Source organism: Bacillus rossius, chromosome 13, assembly GCF_032445375.1.
Source record: "Bacillus rossius redtenbacheri isolate Brsri chromosome 13, Brsri_v3, whole genome shotgun sequence".
In the NCBI taxonomy this organism is placed as follows: Eukaryota; Metazoa; Arthropoda; class Insecta; order Phasmatodea; family Bacillidae; genus Bacillus; species Bacillus rossius.
Genome location: NC_086340.1, coordinates 20,274,992 through 20,289,701, shown reverse-complemented (window position 1 = coordinate 20,289,701; position 14,710 = coordinate 20,274,992). Strand labels below are relative to the sequence as shown.

Below are 14,710 nucleotides of genomic sequence, written 5' to 3'. Positions count from 1 at the left end.
ATTCTGAAGGTCAAATACAAGGTCAAGGTTACGGTCATCCAAGATGGCCGCCGTGACGTCATCGGAGATGTAGGTTCCAAGGCAGCAGAAACCGCCACAAACTACCGCCTGGCGCCTGGCGCCGGAGGAACTATTAACATACTAGTTACGGGTACACCCAACAGATAGCGCCACGTGTCGGGCAAAGCACGGTCTCAGTTTCCACTGCAGGAGTGCCTCCCTCCTTGTTCCGAGAGTGACGCAGTCTCTGGAACGGGAGCGACGGCGGGAGGCGGGACTCACCCTTCTCGCAGAAGATGCCCTCGAAGTCGACGTTGCGGCACTCGCAGATGGGCCCGCTGTCCGTGGAGATGCAGATGCCGCCGTGCTGGCAGGGGTCGTGGTCCTCGCAGGCGTCCGTCGCGTTGCCGCGGATACCCTGCGACAAGGGACGACCACAGTCCACACACGGTGGGAAAAATATTGTGCGCGTGGAGTCCTCGCTCCACAGAACAGAAAAAGGCTTGCTTTTTTTTTTTTTAGGTACAGACGGAGATAAATTATTTTAATTTTCGATCAAACTATTCACATAAAAATTGGTCATCTGTAAAGTCGGTTTACCTACGATAGTTCAGCGTGACAACGTCATAACAAAACATTGATCAAATGATTGCACACTTTTATGAATAAAATTGAATCATTTTAATTTTGATAATTAAAGAATAAATACTTGAAATTATACGAGTAATCAGATTTTTAAAATGCAAGAATAATTAACCTTTACTGTCGAAATTGCTGTTGTAATAAGCAATGGAAACCACTTTAACTATTCACTTCACTTTATAAACAGTCGACGAAACAGTTCACGTGTAGATGACTTGTAATTAATTTTAAAAACTGGCGTTTAGCTATAAAGTTTAAATATAATTATGAACAAGTTTTCATATAGATAAAATGAAATCAATATCTATAATCAATTATATGTATCACCATAATTTTTTAGTCAATTTTAACATAACCTATTATTACTGCACTCGCTGACAACGTAACGGAACACAGAGTAACGGAACAATGAGCGTAACGGGACACAGCGTAACGGAACAATGTGTTTAACGGGACACTTTTTCGTGCGTGCAGCCGGCGTTTATCGATTTATTAGACGCTGTCACGTCGAAATGAATGATAATTATAAATTAAATTGCATGAATTTTCCACGTGAGTAAAAAATTTATAAATTATTTAAATTAAATAAAAGAAAATATGGCAGCGTCAAATCGACAGCCGTTACGAGAACTGAAGAGTAGACAATCACAAGCAGCGATACGAGAATTCCGTATCATCACTTCTGCGTCATGTCTACCTCTCCCCAGCCGTCTCCCCTTACGGCCGTTACAACTAGCATTTAGCATGCTACGCTACGTACCTATCCCCTTCCCAATTTGACGTCTTCCCATTCGACCGCTAGCGCATGCGTTGGAGTGGCGTCGCCGCTGACGCACTCTCCTGCTCTACCGGTTCCCCCACCACTTCTCAACCAAGAATTCACGTCAAATAAACGAACGAAGAGCTCCTCGTAATCACAGATAGTGAGAAATGCTCTTCGTAGAAACTACTCTTCGTAGAAACTACGCCCCATTTGAAATTCGGATTTTTTTTTTTTTTTTTTACGTTACGTAAACAAGGTAAACGCATGCGTTTGTTCTTTTGCATGAATCTTAACCAGTTTACGAATGCTTTTACATATGTGTCAAAATTATCATTGGGGGTTTATATTCAAAGTACGTGAACATTTTTATCCATAAAATTTACGAATATAACGATTAATTTATGAAGATCCCTGGATAATTTGTAATCTGCGTTATTCGTACATTTAAGGTGACAATTTTGAACAGCGTAGGGACGGACCTAGAAGGAAATGGAGGGCAGTATTCCGGGTGCTCGGTTAGATAAAGCGCAGAATGGACTAAAAACAATTGACAGAAAAAAATAAAATAAAAAGCAAATAGGAAAAAATATATTTATTATACAATATAAACTTATATGCTGATTTTTATCATCTACATTAGTCATGTTTTCAACGGAATTTTATACCAATTTAGAACACCGTTGCAATAAACAATACCTAGTCATGATTTTAAAAGCATTTGAACTTCTTAAACGCGGTTGGTTTTTTTTTAATTAACGTAAAGTTGACGTTTAGCATATTTGTTTCCAATTTTCTCACTTTATGAGTCCAGAACTGATTCCTTAGTCATTCTTTGCATCTAACACTGGCTTGCATAGACGAATGATGCATCAGGGAACAAATGACGATAAAAATATCAAATTTAAAATACGCAAGGAAAAAAAGCTATAGGGTCTAAGAGTTCGGTAAAATTTAAGAAAAAATTTATAAAAAAAAACTGGCTGCTAGGGCCTTTTTGCTCAGTATGTATTTTCTAGATGGATCCACCATCACGCCCGGTCATTTAGCCAACCAAAAAACAAATCATCTTCTATATAGAACATGAAGATGATTAGATATCAAGAAATTTCGTGGATTAATTTGGCTTCCGGCTGAAATTCACAGTCCTTTGTACACTGTGCCCTCATAGGCTTTTCCTTACTGGCTGGTTTCTTATGTGGACTCTTGCCGTATTTTGAAAAGGGCATTGTAGTGGAATTTTTACAAAGTATTACTTGAGTTGAAGTTTTATGTAGTTAATTTACTGCAAAATCTTTGCTAGCATGTAGGTAGTATGCAAATTAATGTAAAAAACTGTAATATATTAAAAAACAGAAAAAAATCTCATATTTAATCGACTGTTTTGGTGAACAGTTTCTTAGCCGACACTTGAAAATATTCAAAACCATTCCGAACGTAACAGAACATAATTGTTATCACAGAGTTTCAACTACCCAGTTGCTGAAACATTTCAACAGATAAGATGTTTGAGAAATGGAAAACGATTCGAATCTAATAAAACTCCTGTTTGCAACCGCAGGCACGTCAACGTTGAGTAACTTAATTTGCGTTTTCTTTCCACTTTTATTTTTATTTTTTTTACTGCTAAGGTGGGACGCACCGGTTTAGCAAACTTCTAACTTTCTCTCTCTCTCTATCTATCTCTCTCTCTCTCTCTCTCCCCCCTCTCTCCTTTTCTTCCCGTTGTCCTCATTCTCCCCTTTCGACCGAAACCGTAGATCCCCCCTTTCTGCGAACGCCTCGCCATAACGTAATAACCGACGAAACCCGAGACTTAAATTATACCAAATTAAATCCCTGCGAACGGCGCTGAATTGTGCCGGCGAACAGCTGAGCTCCAGTTCTGTTCCATTCGTGATGTTTTTGTTGTTGTTGTCGGGCCTAAACATGGGGAGAAGAGGGAGAGAGAACGAAAGAGAGAGAGAGAGAGAATGTGAGAGGACAAAGAGCCGCGCAGCTAAAGGAAGTTTTTCTGGACCGCCACCGCCTGGTCGGGAGTTAGCGTCAGTGAGTTGCGGGATGATAAGGGCGACGCTTGTAGGTGCTTCTAACGCGGCGTCGCCTCTGAGAGCAATTCTCCGAACCGGCGGGCAGGGTGGACAACTATGTATTCTGAGCGGCAGCCGTAAAATTATGCGGCTGAAAGACAATTTGAAGCCTTAAGAGGTGATATATATTCACCACTCAGTAAAAATAAAATCTTTATCAGATCGAAAATAGGTTATAAGACCAATGTGGGTAACATATGCCTTTTAGAGTACCTACGATCGCAGTTATACGTTAAATTGAAAAAAAAAAACCTTTAAAAGTACAAATAATTCTAAAAAGTACCTACATAAATATATTGTAATCGAAAGAGAAAAAAAACTGTCCTCGAAACTAATCAATATTTCAGATTTCATTGTATTTTTAATTTCACCACGGTTATCCTTCAAACCCTGCTGCTACCTTTTGGATTATCGGGAAAATTCCGTCTAGAGGAAACTAGCTCGTTCGTTATGACTTCCGATAGCCGAGGACCTACTGTTTGTCGCAGAGAAATATTAGTTTCCGCACGTGGGGGTAATTCGGCGCCTCTCGGGCCCACACTATTATCTCCTTGTAAGCGCGCAACTGAAAACACCACGTCGATACAAGCATACCCACAGACTTCAGCGACCGATAAAAGGGATGGGCTGTGAAGTATAAAACTGTAAAATTTTTTTGACTTGACAACGTCTAATAAATCGATGAACGCCAGCTGCACGCACGAAAAAGAGTCCCGTAACGCACATTGTCCCGTTACACTGTGTCCCGTTACGCTCATTGAACGCTCGCGCCGCATCTATCTCTCTTCCACTCGATTGGAACAACCATCGATTTTACTTTTTCGAGGCACATTAAACCTGAAACACTCCCATTCGTTTCCTACTTTTCATATTATCGTCCTATCCTTAACAGAATAACACAGATTGGAAGAAGTTAAATAGCAAACATGTATAAAAGTTAAAGTTAAAATAATCTCTTCGTTAAAGTAATAAACATATTTGAATAATGAGTGCAAATAAAAGAACATTTATCAATTAAATTGTAGATTTCATTTCACTTCTTTTTTGTATCCATACAAAATAGTGATAATTCAATAAAAATTATTCAATTTTTTTCATAAAAGTATGCAATCATTTCATCAATGTTTTGTTATGATGTTGTCACGTTAAAATATCGTCTGTAAACCGACTTTACAGACAACCAATTTTTTTTTTTAGCAGGAATGCGACAGCAGAATTAGTCACATGTCAAAAGTTATAGAAAATTACAGTTCTTTTTTTAAAAAAAAACTGCACAGCGGCTGATTTTCTTATATACAAACACTGATTTTTTTTGTAAACACAACAGAAATATCCAAGTAAAATTACAGATATTTGTAAGTTTTTACATTATCATGAAAACAACAGCATCACTGCAAAATAGTGTTCGCAGTAATACTGGGTTCGGATACTTATGTGTTGTTCCAGTGCCTTCAATAGTTAAAAGTGCTTTGTAAAACGTTCCCCGAATACATTTTCAGTATTAACTGCGCACATTAATAAGCACGATACAACAATATAAAGTCAAATAGTTGAATATTCGATTATATTTTCCATGGTTAAAAAATATATATATTTTTGAGTGAAACATTAGTTAAAATATAAAATTATGCGCCACTTTTCGTAAGAAATACTCAGTATTATAGCGATCAAACGTATTTCATACATGCAAAAATAATCATAGCAATGCATTGTGCAAAGTTACAATAACTTTATGTAGTGTTACAAACTATTTCCTGGCAACTGGTTTACAAAGAAATCATTTGGAAAAGTGCAAAAACTCCTTTTCTGCGAACTTTCTACGTTGTGAAATACATATAAAGTATCAATACGCCGTAGATGGTATTTTATAACCGACTTTACAGCATAATGTAAGTAGATATGAGGCTATTGTGTACTGCCAAGAATTGGAAACACAGATATTGTCACTGGTAACCTTTAATTAGAATGAATTTAATTAATTTTACAGCTCGGCGTTATATATTTATAATATGGGCAATTTTTGTATTTGTAAATTCATCCTCGAAAATAGCACAATTTATTTTAATGGAAATTAAACAATTACAAATTTTACGTCTATAAAAAATGATCAACCTAATTTCCTATCAACAGAAAAACTAATTTTCTTACCTCTTTTATTCGGTAATATAATTATTAAAATATTCAATAATCAAGAGAGAAAACGTTTTACGTGGGATCCAAGCGTCAAATATTCTTTATCATTTCCTGCCACAACCTGCTAGAAATAGTTATATTTCACGTAGCAATAGCAAAAACAGTTTGTGACTTAGAATTCAAAGTTTGACCCTACTTTAGTGGTTATAAATTGTAAAAACTTTTTCCTATTGGCGAAGAAAACATTTCTGATCCGATACTTTGCTTCAATTACATATAATAATAAATCAACAATAGTGTTAAAGAATCGTATAACTACTGCAATAATATTTTTTTCCTTGATAAGGTTAGTCTTTATTTTTACTTTAATATTCATACGAGGTTTGAAATAATTTGGCTTGTGGAACGAACACAAACTTTTCTTCATAGTAATTTTAATAAAAAAGTTTAACAAATTAAATGGTCTACAGCAATGAAACATTACAATAAATTGTAATTCAAAAAATTTCGCAATAGTCCAATTTCTGTGGCGAAGAAAGCTTTTATGCAATGTGTATTCATTTTATGTACTTGCCTGCACGGCAAGTTATTTATCGGATGTTCGATTACTGACGCATTCGCTTCTAGTTCTTGTGTCTGTTACTTGATCGTCGAATGGTTCGTGGTTTAGATCCGAGCATACATTGTATGGCGACTGGAGTTTATCAAGTTACACACTAACGTATGCACCACGTATTTTTAAACAGCTTAAACTTTAAATATGTCATAGCAATCTCATTTTTTAACATAGCATTTTTTTAATTAAAAGAAAAATGATCAACAATGACGAAGCAAAGCAAACTAAGATTGATTATTCTTATAGTTAGAGGAATTAATATTTATTCATTGAAACGAAAACTGTATGAGTGATTGATTTTTGTACTAAAAAAATAACATCATAGCTAAATTATCATATCATGTTTGCAAAAATAGAATATTTAAGTCAGTTAGATAATAATAATATGACTACACAGAAAAAATATATATACTTTTACAAAATATTCCTTAGAAAAACAATTACCAATAAATAGTTTGTTTTACTACCAAAAATATATTTTTAATTTGTTTAACACATGGCTATCGTTATTTTTGCATATATGAAATACATTTTTACAGTTAATACTGAGTATTTATTATGAAAATTGGCGCATGATTCTATATTTGAATTGATGTTTCATTCAAAGCATAAATTTTTTTTAAACCATGTAAAAGATAATCAAAACCTCAACAATTTGACTTTATTTTGTCGTATCGTGCTTATTATATGCGCTATTTTCAGAGAACGATTTGCAAATAACTTAAACAATTTATGCTCGGCTTGGAATCCGAACCCAGAATTACTGCAAACATTATTTTGTAGTGATACAGTTTTTTTTTTTCGCGTAAATGTTAAAAATTAACAAATTTATATCCGTTCCATTCACACAAAAAAAATTAAAAAATACGGTGCAGTGAGGCATGAAAAAGAATTTTCTGAGGACAAAACCCAGCATGAAAATCGCATAAAATTTTTACTGGTTTCTTGGAGTAAGTCCCCCGCTGTGTGTCACGCTTTGTTATTCCAAGCAGATCGGCTCCCTCATTTCGCGGCTCGAATAAACATAACCGGGCCCCGAGGCATGAAAGAATTTTAATTATAAAAGTAGAGTTTTCGTGTTGCGTCGCGCTCCAATTGAATTCATCCACCCCCCCCCCCCATCCACCCCCCCTTAGGCATTACGGTGTGCGCGCGGAATGCGTAGCTCACTGTCCGCTCAGTTTAATAATGGCCGCCTGACCCCTCAGAGGTGGGTGGTGGGGGGGTGGGGGTGAAGAAGGGGCAGGGGAAAAGAAGGGAGGGGGGAGGGAGAAGAGCTATTTGCGGACTGAAACGGACGCCGCCGTCATACATAAATTCATTTCGCCAAAGCGGACGACGAGTTTATTAAAATCCGCAAAAATAGCGCGACCTATTAGTCATACAATATTTTGCAATTTTAAATTATTAAAAAAAAAATTAGTCATAAGTTTTTTTTATATCCGTGGATGTAGGTATTTTAAATAATTTTTTTCATGACTTTATGCACAGGTGTATGTTTTGAGAAAACGAAAAATTAACAAAAAAATCTGCCAGACTGGTAAAAAAAATGTTAATATGTAGTTCGTCCTTTCAGTTTTAGCTTGTTTGGACCTTTTACGTACTGGTTACAACTTTCAGCCTCTTTTTAAGCGAATATTAGTGGTGTAGTGGCAAGCTGTGAGTAACACTTCCAGCAAGTACATATGTACTATAACAAAGGGGAAAAAAATCTGCAGTATGTTAGATGGTGGGTTATGTTCCCTTTTCGCGGCACCATACATGACGCGTAGGTTAATGAGTCGGACGTTGGCCAAGGTTTAAATTCTCGTTCTGTCTGTCCGTTGCAAACGCATGCAAGACATGTGCGCGGGCCAAGTTATATTTGGGTACGGCTGTGCTCCCGTCTCCACTCTCTACCTCTCTCTCACTCTGTCTCTATCTCTCTCTATCTATATCTCTTCCTTTCACTAGCCCCAGACCACTTTCTTACGTCAGCCGTCACGAAGATAAGGCAAGGCCTGGGTTATGAACAACTCCGCAAGTCTCATTTAAAACGAAGTGCCGATGAAATACTTTATTATGCCATGCAGATTTGCTGAGCGTGTTGTTCTTTTTTTTTTTTTTTTTGATAATGCAAATGGGAATGTAATGCGCATAGAATACTACCCCATACTAATGAGTAGAGACCTGCAAAACTCGCGGTTTCGATGGCCTTCAGGATAGACTGCACATAACCCTGTACACTCGGGCAAATAACGCAAGTTCATTGGCTGCCGACTTGTAAGTCATCTCAGCTGGTTTGTCTGTGATTCGATCCTTCTTTGGTTGAGGGTTTATAACTTGTTGAGATTCGTCCAGATGAACAGTAAGCCAATAGCAAAATTATCTAAGAGGTATATGGGTTTGAATTCTAGCCTATCACCGAATGAATCCGCGAATTTTGCAGGTCTCTACTAATGAGTATTCAAAAATAATAACACGTGATATTTACGGAACAAATCTGCCTTTAGGGTGGCGTATCATTATGCGGAAGTAACTTCTACGGGGAGAGAGAGAAAAAAAAAAAGAACGAATAGCGATTTCATCCGAACCGAAATCCCGAGACAATTGCTTCCGGTTCCACACACATATAAGCGTATATTGCAATCTCGATGGAACGCGTCTTCTCCCGCACGCGAGGATAGGGTTTGGTCTCCGTATCGACGAATCGATTAAGGACTTTCGAGAGGGGATGGGCTCTGCTTTCCCCCAACCAGTTGGGCGGCGGCTTTGCGCAGGGACGCGAAATCCGTTCCCTTTCGTAGCCAAGACGACACCCAAAAAAAAAAGACGAAGGAACTCCCCCCTCCCCCCCTTTCCCCCTCCCCAAATCCGAGAGCTCGGGACTTGCAAGAGGACCGAGATGGAACCGGGGTGTGAACTCCGAGACGCGGGATTAGGAACGAGAACTCGGTATGGGGGCGAAACGAGCGTCGCTTCACGACGAGCGCTCGCCAACTTCAACCGTCTCGGAATCCTCTCGGAGCGGAACGGGACTTAAAGGAGACGTGGAATCCCGGGATCCGCTCCGATCCGAGCCTTCCTAGACACGCGGACGGAATTACTTCTCCGAACGAGAAGCGCTCGTCCCTGGCCAGTCTATCGCGAAGATCGCAGAACAAAATTACCTACCAGAGCAAAAAAAAAAAGTAGTAATATAATTTTTTTGACGTGTAAACATCTTAAATCTCGGTATGCGGCATTTAGAGTAATTTAGTGAATGGAACGGAAGTCGCGTTGGAACGAGTGTATTACCACGGTGCTGCCATCTGTGGCGTAAAGCGTGAACTTTATAGTGACGACTGTTTGATGAATTTGAATAAGCTGGGCAGTATTGCAACAAACTTCCTTGTCACGAACCAGGTCCAAAGCCGGGGTTCAGTATTTTTTTTTTCCAAAGTATGTTTCGCTTTTGCCGGAGATTTTCAATACGTGTTTTAAAATTTTGGGAATGTGAGCTGCTCCGGCAACGAATTCTAGCGGCGGTCGCAGAAACTACGAGTGATTCGCGTCCATAAATGTGGTTAAAAAAAAAAAAAAACAATTTGCGTACATATTTATTACACTTGATAATATATTTTTAGGAATTCTAAGTTAAATTTCGTATCCGATTTTCGTATTATAATTGTATTTGCATCATGAGAACGTATGAATTTGCTCGTTTGCCGAGGTTAGGTGTTACATATCTTTGGCGAGCACTAAAAGACTCGCTCACTTTTTTTTTATTTTACATACGCTATTGCTGGTTACACTGTATGTCAAAGAAAAACCTCAATAACGGACAAAAAAAACATACAGAAAACAAGTCGAAATCAGCTGATGTTAATAGTTAAATGTCTAGACCGCAAATATAATCCTGTTGGAGGAAACAGAAAATAAATCACAGCACAAACGAAAACAGAGGGCTGAAAACGACGAGACAGTTGCAACAAGAACAGAAAATAAAGACAAAAAGTTCAACTTTGGACAACTCAGCGACAGACAGACGAACCCAGCGGAAATATATCACCAGATAATCTAGACAACACAACGACACAGAGACTCGCAGTCAAACCCAGCAGGCTGCAATTTGGTCCCTGAGCGCGGCCATGACTGATTGACGGTCTGACCAATCAGGATTCCAGCTCAGCAGAAACCAGGTTGGCCGGAACATCATCCAATCACGGCCGCTCAAAGGGACCAAAGGCTGTGAAAAGGGTCCTACATAAATACTTCACCAGAAGACCAGGCATTCATTTGTTCATCGCCCTTGAGAACAGCTGCAACATGGAGAACCAAAACTTTGGTCACCAAGAAGTTGTCAAAAATTGGCTGTCTGTAAAGTCGGTTTACGGACGATAGTTTAACGTGACGTCATAACAAAACATTGATGAAATGATTGCATTTTTTATGAATAAAATTGAATCATTTTTATTTTAATAATAAAATAATAAATACTTGAAATTTTATATACTAGTAATCGGATTTTTAAAATGCAAGAATAATTAACCTTTATTGCCGAAATTGTTGTTGTAATAATCAATGAAAACCACATTAACTTTTCACTTCACTTTATAAACAGTCGAGTGGAAGAGAGATAGATGCGGTGCAATCGTACAATGAGCGTAACGGGATACAGCGTAACAGAACAATGTGCGTAACGGGACACAGCGTAACGGATAAATGTGCGTAATGGGACACTTTTTCGTGCGTGCAGCCGGCGTTCATCAAATTTATTAGACGTTGTCACGTCAAAAAACTTTGGCAACGGAAGTCCACGATCAAGGTCAAGGGCGTATCAATAAGTAACGCAAATAATTTTAAGAAAAAGAACAAAGCAATGAATGACAACGTGAAAAGGAAATGAAAGTATTACCCATTTATTACTTTTCCACATAACTTCCATGTATGCTGAAGCATTTTTCCCTATGAAGGATCAGTTTTAAAATCCCGGTCTCACAAAACTCATTCGGCTGAGATAAGAGCCACATTCGCACGGCCCTTACGAATTCGTCGTCAGAGTCAAACTACTTAACCTTACTTGGATCTGATTTTAGATAGGAACTTTATTACAATACTGCCCAGCTTATTAAAATTCATTAAACAGTTAACACTCTAAAGTTCGCGCACTGTGGTGTGCAAGGGGTGGAGAAAACAAGGGTTGGAGGACAAAAATCTTAACTTCCTTCTTAGAGGAAACCGTCGAATCCGTTCGAATTGTTTATTAATCTTATATTTTTTGTCTAAAACGTTTGTCTAAAACAATTTTTGATAAGGCGAAACATCACTGCAAGAGGTTGAGAAAAAGAGGGGTGCAATTAAAAGAAAATCATAAATACCTTAGTAGGCACACCATCAAATCGTTTAAAATTGTTTGTAAACCTTATATTGTATCATATACAACCCTTGTCTGAAACAATTGTTGTTACAACAATTTTAGTCACGCCCCTATCCCAGGGCGAGAAACCACAATTTCCCGCACCCTTCCTGGAGTTTGCGTTTTTTTTTTTTGCGCGACATGCGAAAAAAATACGTTTATTCTTAAGAATAACGTGATTTCCCCCACAATAAGGGACAGACAAATATCCTGAAAGGCATAAATTAAAAATAGCAAGCAGAGTTTCAAAAGTTAAAGGAGCAGCATTTTCAGCACAAAAGAAAACTCTCAAAAAGTTTAACTGCAAATTTAATTGCAAAAATGTTTTGAAATACACAATAAATAAATACATTTCTTTACTCATACTAAAAAATGCCACTTCTCTTTTTTTGTACCATTCAATTATTACGTTTACATCTAGACCCAACTATTACCATTCAAACGCACTACATACAAATATTACAAATCTAATAAGCGGCCGCATAAAATATATTTACGTTAACGTCACATACAATCATAATGGCTAGCCCTAACAAAAGAACATATATTATATTTTAAAGTCTTTAACCCGGGTTATTGTGGTAATATTAAAATGTTTGTAGTCCGGTGGCGTGGAGCGCTTTATCTGGGCTGTTACACAGCATAAAATGCAAAAGTTCAAAGCCTTGTAAAACGGAACTAAAATCAATTTTAAAATGCACATCCAAGTCGCGCAACTGACGTGCCAATTTATTTCCGTGTCACAGGTGTGGTCTTTCAAGCACATGGAAAGGTTTCTGGTAAGCCGGCACAGCTGTTCTCAAAATTTAAAACTGCTTGATGTAGCACAGCTGTACGTCAAAGCTTCCGGATGAGAAGGAGGATGGGGGGGGGGGGGGCTAACACAACACGAGCCGGACGAAATTTATTTTTTTTTTTTAAATAGAGAAGAAGTGCCCCTCGACATTCCTGGCATGACCAGGCGTGGAAGCGAAAATAGTCGCGCGCGTATGGAGTCGCTGACCGTGTAAACTTGGGACCACCGTGACGGGGCCTGGGAAACAAGAGCCAAAATGACAGAACCTCCACACGTGCGACGCGACTTCACACGTGACAGGTCGTCAGCTGCGAGTCCACTAATGAGTTCGGAACGACAGCGCTGTCGACGGACCCACGAACGGCGTCGCTGACGGATGGAAATTTTGGCAAAGGGGGACCGTGGAAACTCGCGTGGTCACGACGGAAGGTTTCGTACAAGCTTTGGATATATATATACTGTATAGAAGTCACGAGTGGATAGGATTTACTCTACGTTTTTCAGGAGCGCATGATTAGCAGCTTGGGAACTTCACCGCTGCAGGGGCGCTGCCGTAACGCCCTGTATCGTCTTAGGTTGTTATTTACACGTTAGAGCGCAGCACTGTCGCCCGCTGTCATTCCCCCGCACCCCTCACCCAACATTCACTGCAGCTCAAGGTCGTTCAACGGGAGTTTGTGCGTAGGGATGAGAGGTGGGGTAGAGGGTGGGTGGAGGACAACGCATGTTTGAGGGAGGGTGTGGAAGGGGTGTTTTATAGAGTTTGACACTTGTCCTCTAGGGACCACCACAAGTCGATGCCCTAGAGATGGTGGTGATCGCGGCGGTGAATTAACCAACTACCTCAAACCGTATTAGAAATTTTAACCTGGGCTGGCGACTTCTATACAGTATATATATTCAAAGCTACTGTGGAACTACCTGCAGACATTACGACCCCTCGGTTTATGTTGGTGACTCGTATGAGTACAAGCAGGCTGGCAGATGTGCCGCAACCGATTGCGATGACTTCTGGACATGACACTAAACACACCACTGTGCTCGGTGCCTTACAGGTAAATAATAACGGATTCCACTTGGCAACAATCTGCATTTCATGGAACGTTGAAAGACGACAATTATCTAAATAGATTTAGCGAGTGAAAACACATTTGTGCTTTTCTTGATTGTATCAAGCAGATAATAATCCATCAGCTTGCTGATGAAGTCACAGCAAACGGACATTTAAAATATAACTTGTGGCTAGACTGGGTACATGGTAAACCGTATCCGTTCGAGGACCAAGTGAAGAAGTTCACATTCAAGACAGTGAATACTCTCATTTACAATTCCAACGATCTGAAGCAGTCTGTTAAACTCTGACGGGAAGAAAAGGACTATGTAGGAGAAGGATCTGGTTGGTCTCTGTCTTCAGTAAACCTTTTGTAGCTGAGAATTATTCAGTTCAAGCCACTGCCGAACTAAATTTTTATTAGATTGTTAACTTTAGCAAGTGTTCCTGTAATAGTGTAGAATTTAAGTAATAAATTTCTTGTTAGTAATGTTGATGTTTTATTTCTTGATCGTATCACTTTTATGGCTTTTTAATTGAATTATCTTTTTTTAGCAAGCAAGGACAGTAATCCATCGAATTAATCAGTAAATTGATGAGCGATTTTTTTAATGAATTTTGAAAATTTTCCCGAATTTTTAGCTAAATAATTAGAGGATTTCAATATGGCGGTTGATATGTCATCATCGAGTTACTGGAGGCTATAAGTAGAGGAATTTAAGCCTCTTTTAAGGCTTTCCATCATATTTTTAAGTAATACCCTAGAAGCAAGCAAAATTAAAGATAAGTGAAGTCCTCATCATAAACTAAAATCCTAAGTTAAAGAAAACCACCTCGCATTCCTATCAATTGTTTGTTTAAACATCAATAATATGCGGACATTCACTTTCCTATTAATAGTTTCTAGTTACAAAGTTATTATGAATATATAACTTTTAATTACGATTATTTTTATTGTTTCAATTAAAATATATTTTTTTAAATTTACTTATGCCTAACTGATATGAAATAAAAGAAATGTGCAGAAAAATTAATTAAAAGGTATTAGAGCAAGTAGAAAAATAAATACTTTTAATAAAAACAATTTTTCATAAGGAAAACTATATATAACGTAATAATAAAGTATATAAAATTCAAATATAAAATGCAAAGACAAAGTCTAAAAAATGTACAGACATTCATGTTTTGTTCATTGGCACCATTCACTTTAGCGTTGTGCTACAGACACACATAGCCTAGAAACTC

At 38.2% G+C, this 14,710-nt stretch overlaps 1 protein-coding gene across 4 annotated transcripts in view; it reads right to left on the bottom strand.

Annotated features, from left to right (window-relative positions):
• The window catches only part of LOC134538321 (neurexin 1), a 449,323-nt gene that overhangs the window by 310,621 nt on the left and 123,992 nt on the right, over positions 1–14,710 (bottom strand). For all 4 annotated transcript variants that reach the window (XM_063379534.1, XM_063379535.1, XM_063379537.1 and 1 more), the window contains one exon: positions 283–418. In XM_063379534.1, coding sequence (XP_063235604.1) covers positions 283–418 — 136 coding nt within the window. The remainder of the gene's footprint in view (positions 1–282; positions 419–14,710) is intronic.